The following is a 2500-nucleotide window of genomic DNA, read 5'->3' as shown; positions in this document are numbered from 1 at the left end:
ACTGATGCAATAATCTAAAAAAAATCTTGGATCCGGATCACCTCCAAAATTTAAATGGCATCAAATATAGGCTCAGACACACCTCTGGTAAAAAAAAATCATGAAGTTATATTCATAACTTTCGTTATGATGCTATCCAACGAAAACAATAAAGCTAATAAAAATAGATATACTGCTGATAATGATTAAGATGATGATAGGAATGCTAATAAGAATAACAATACTACTACTAATAATAATGATGACAATGTTGATAATAATGATAATAATGATAATAATAACAATGAGCCATCTCCTCCAGGGTCCAGGCCTGAAAAGAAAGCTCTCCCGGCCATACCAGACGATTCTATCTTGTAGGGGGCGGTGGGCAGACCCGTCGACTGCGACGCGGGCCACCGGCTGAAGCCCCACGGAATGGCCTTTCGAGGGGCGCCCTTCACGAGGGGTTTGTGTATCGCTTGCCACTGCTCCTGCGACATTACGACGTCGGTCTCAACCAGGATGTCGGACCCGTTCAGCGAAGGCGGGTTCAGAAGGTCCATAGAGAGCTAGAGCGACAAAAAGCGCGTCTTGTAGCAGCGATGTGGGGCTTTTTAGAGCGGCAAGAACAGAGTGATATTGTCAAAACGATAAGGGCAAGATGGATCTGTCAAAATGATAATCGCAGGGTGGTTTTCTTATGGCAATGAAAGAAGGGTAGTTTTATCAAAGCGATAAGGACAGCATGCTTTTATAAAGCGATGAAGGCGTTTTCATTAAAGAGTAGTTTGTTGGAGTGATCAGGGCAGGATACTTTCACTAAAACGATAAGGTGTAAAGTTTTGTTAAGCGTTAAAATCAAGGTGGTTAATTTGGGGGAAGGGGTCAGGGGGTTTATTAGATCAATAAGGGCAGGGAGGTTCTGTTAAAACGATGATTGCAGGTGGCCTTGTCAGAGTGAGAAAGGCAGGCTGGTTTATCAGAGCGGTAAGGAAAAGGTGACATAAAGAGCTACAGGAAATATTTGGGTAGCTTGTAGGTTTATAATGGTGTGGTAGTTTTTTCGACGGGAATGTGTATTGCTGGGACACCTGGTGTTCTTAGCGCTATTAGAGGCTGACGCCACCCGTCTCTTGGATGCTGAGGTCGAAAGATACGAAAGATGTAACTACGAAAGGGATACCTCACTCCAGCTCCTCTTTTTAATTTTGTTGTCTGGTACATCATAACACATATTACCTATAGCCCCCGATGTCTTTTCTGTCTGTGTTATTACCAAATATGGTGATATCTAATTAGCAATCAGGACACTCAGGATAATTTCCATCCAAACTCGTTAAGAGGCACCCTTAATTGTCGACATTTTCAAAAACGTTTAAAATGTACATTATGGTTTAACGATCTATAGTTGTTTTTTCTTTCTAAGAATATCGCTCATTATCTTCTTTGGCAATCGGCATTTACAAAAGTCTGCCAATGATGATAAAAAATACTGATAATAATAATACACGCTGTTGAAAATGCTGACGATTCCCGATTTCGTCCGAGCATTTCGTCCTGTAATCAGCTGTCAGCATTATGGAGTCGCCGCTCGGCCCCAAATCGCCACGTGCGCTCTCTTACGTCACTCAAGGGAGAGCGACGCCAAGGGAGCCAATCAAGAGAACTTACGGTGGAGAGGAGTTCCTGGGCTTCTTCAGGGGCGTCGTCGGGCAGGCGGGCGGGGCAGAGGGGCATCTGCGCGGCCAAGGCCTCCAGATCGATCGCGTCCTGTGAAGGGGGGGGGGCGGTGAAATGGCTGCGGCATAACTTGGGGTATGCGGAGAATGCGCATTGCACTTAGCACATTCATGATTCGTGATCAAAACGCTATGTCTGGGCGAATTCGTGCTATACTATAGAAATGTATATCCATACATATGTACATACGTAGACACACATTGAACATATGCAGTCCAGATATGCATAAATTCATATGTTTATGTTTGCACACACACACACCCAGACACACACTTATATCCTAGTGTGTGTGTGTATGCATGCATATATCTTTTCACTGCCTGAACAGACAAAATCGGGTCAGGGCAAGAACTGACCTCAGCGCGAACGATTCCCGGCGAAAGATTCCAGACAAAGGTCAGCAGGACGAGCGAGAATCCGGAGTTCCTCATGGCACCTGCTGGGCTGCTTCTGCTTGTCTTCTCAGCGTCGTCAACTCGCGGCTGTGCGAGTGCGAGTGAGCGAGGGGCGGCCGCATGCCGTCTACTACACCTGCACGCGTGTGGCGCCGCGGCGGATGGGCGTGGGCGTCGCGGTGGCGGAGGGGGCGCCGGGGTGGAGGGAGCGGAGGGTGGCGGAGGGGGCGCCGGGGTGGAGGGGGCGGAGGGTGGCGCCCGAGAGAAGCGCAGCCCTGGTCGGAGGCTGATTTGCGTTGCAGAGGAAGCCCAGATGATACACATCAATACTTGTATCTATAACAATTTATCTATCTATACATACATACATACTACATATATCCATA

At 46.9% G+C, this 2500-nt stretch overlaps 1 protein-coding gene across 1 annotated transcript in view; it reads right to left on the bottom strand.

The window, feature by feature from the left end:
- The window catches only part of LOC113828648 (blastula protease 10), an 11593-nt gene extending 9360 nt beyond the window's left edge, over positions 1–2233 (bottom strand). Inside the window, exons 1-3 of the mRNA XM_070143569.1 lie at positions 2076–2233; positions 1651–1749; positions 338–548 (exon numbers count right to left, since the gene is read on the bottom strand). Of these exons, the coding sequence (XP_069999670.1) occupies positions 338–548; positions 1651–1749; positions 2076–2150 (385 nt within the window). The 5' untranslated portion in view covers positions 2151–2233. The remainder of the gene's footprint in view (positions 1–337; positions 549–1650; positions 1750–2075) is intronic.
- Between the last annotated feature and the right edge of the window lie 267 nt (positions 2234–2500).

The sequence above is a fragment of the Penaeus vannamei genome, chromosome 31 (assembly GCF_042767895.1).
Source record: "Penaeus vannamei isolate JL-2024 chromosome 31, ASM4276789v1, whole genome shotgun sequence".
Lineage (NCBI taxonomy): Eukaryota > Metazoa > Arthropoda > Malacostraca > Decapoda > Penaeidae > Penaeus > Penaeus vannamei.
This window is presented reverse-complemented; position numbering and strand designations above follow the sequence as displayed.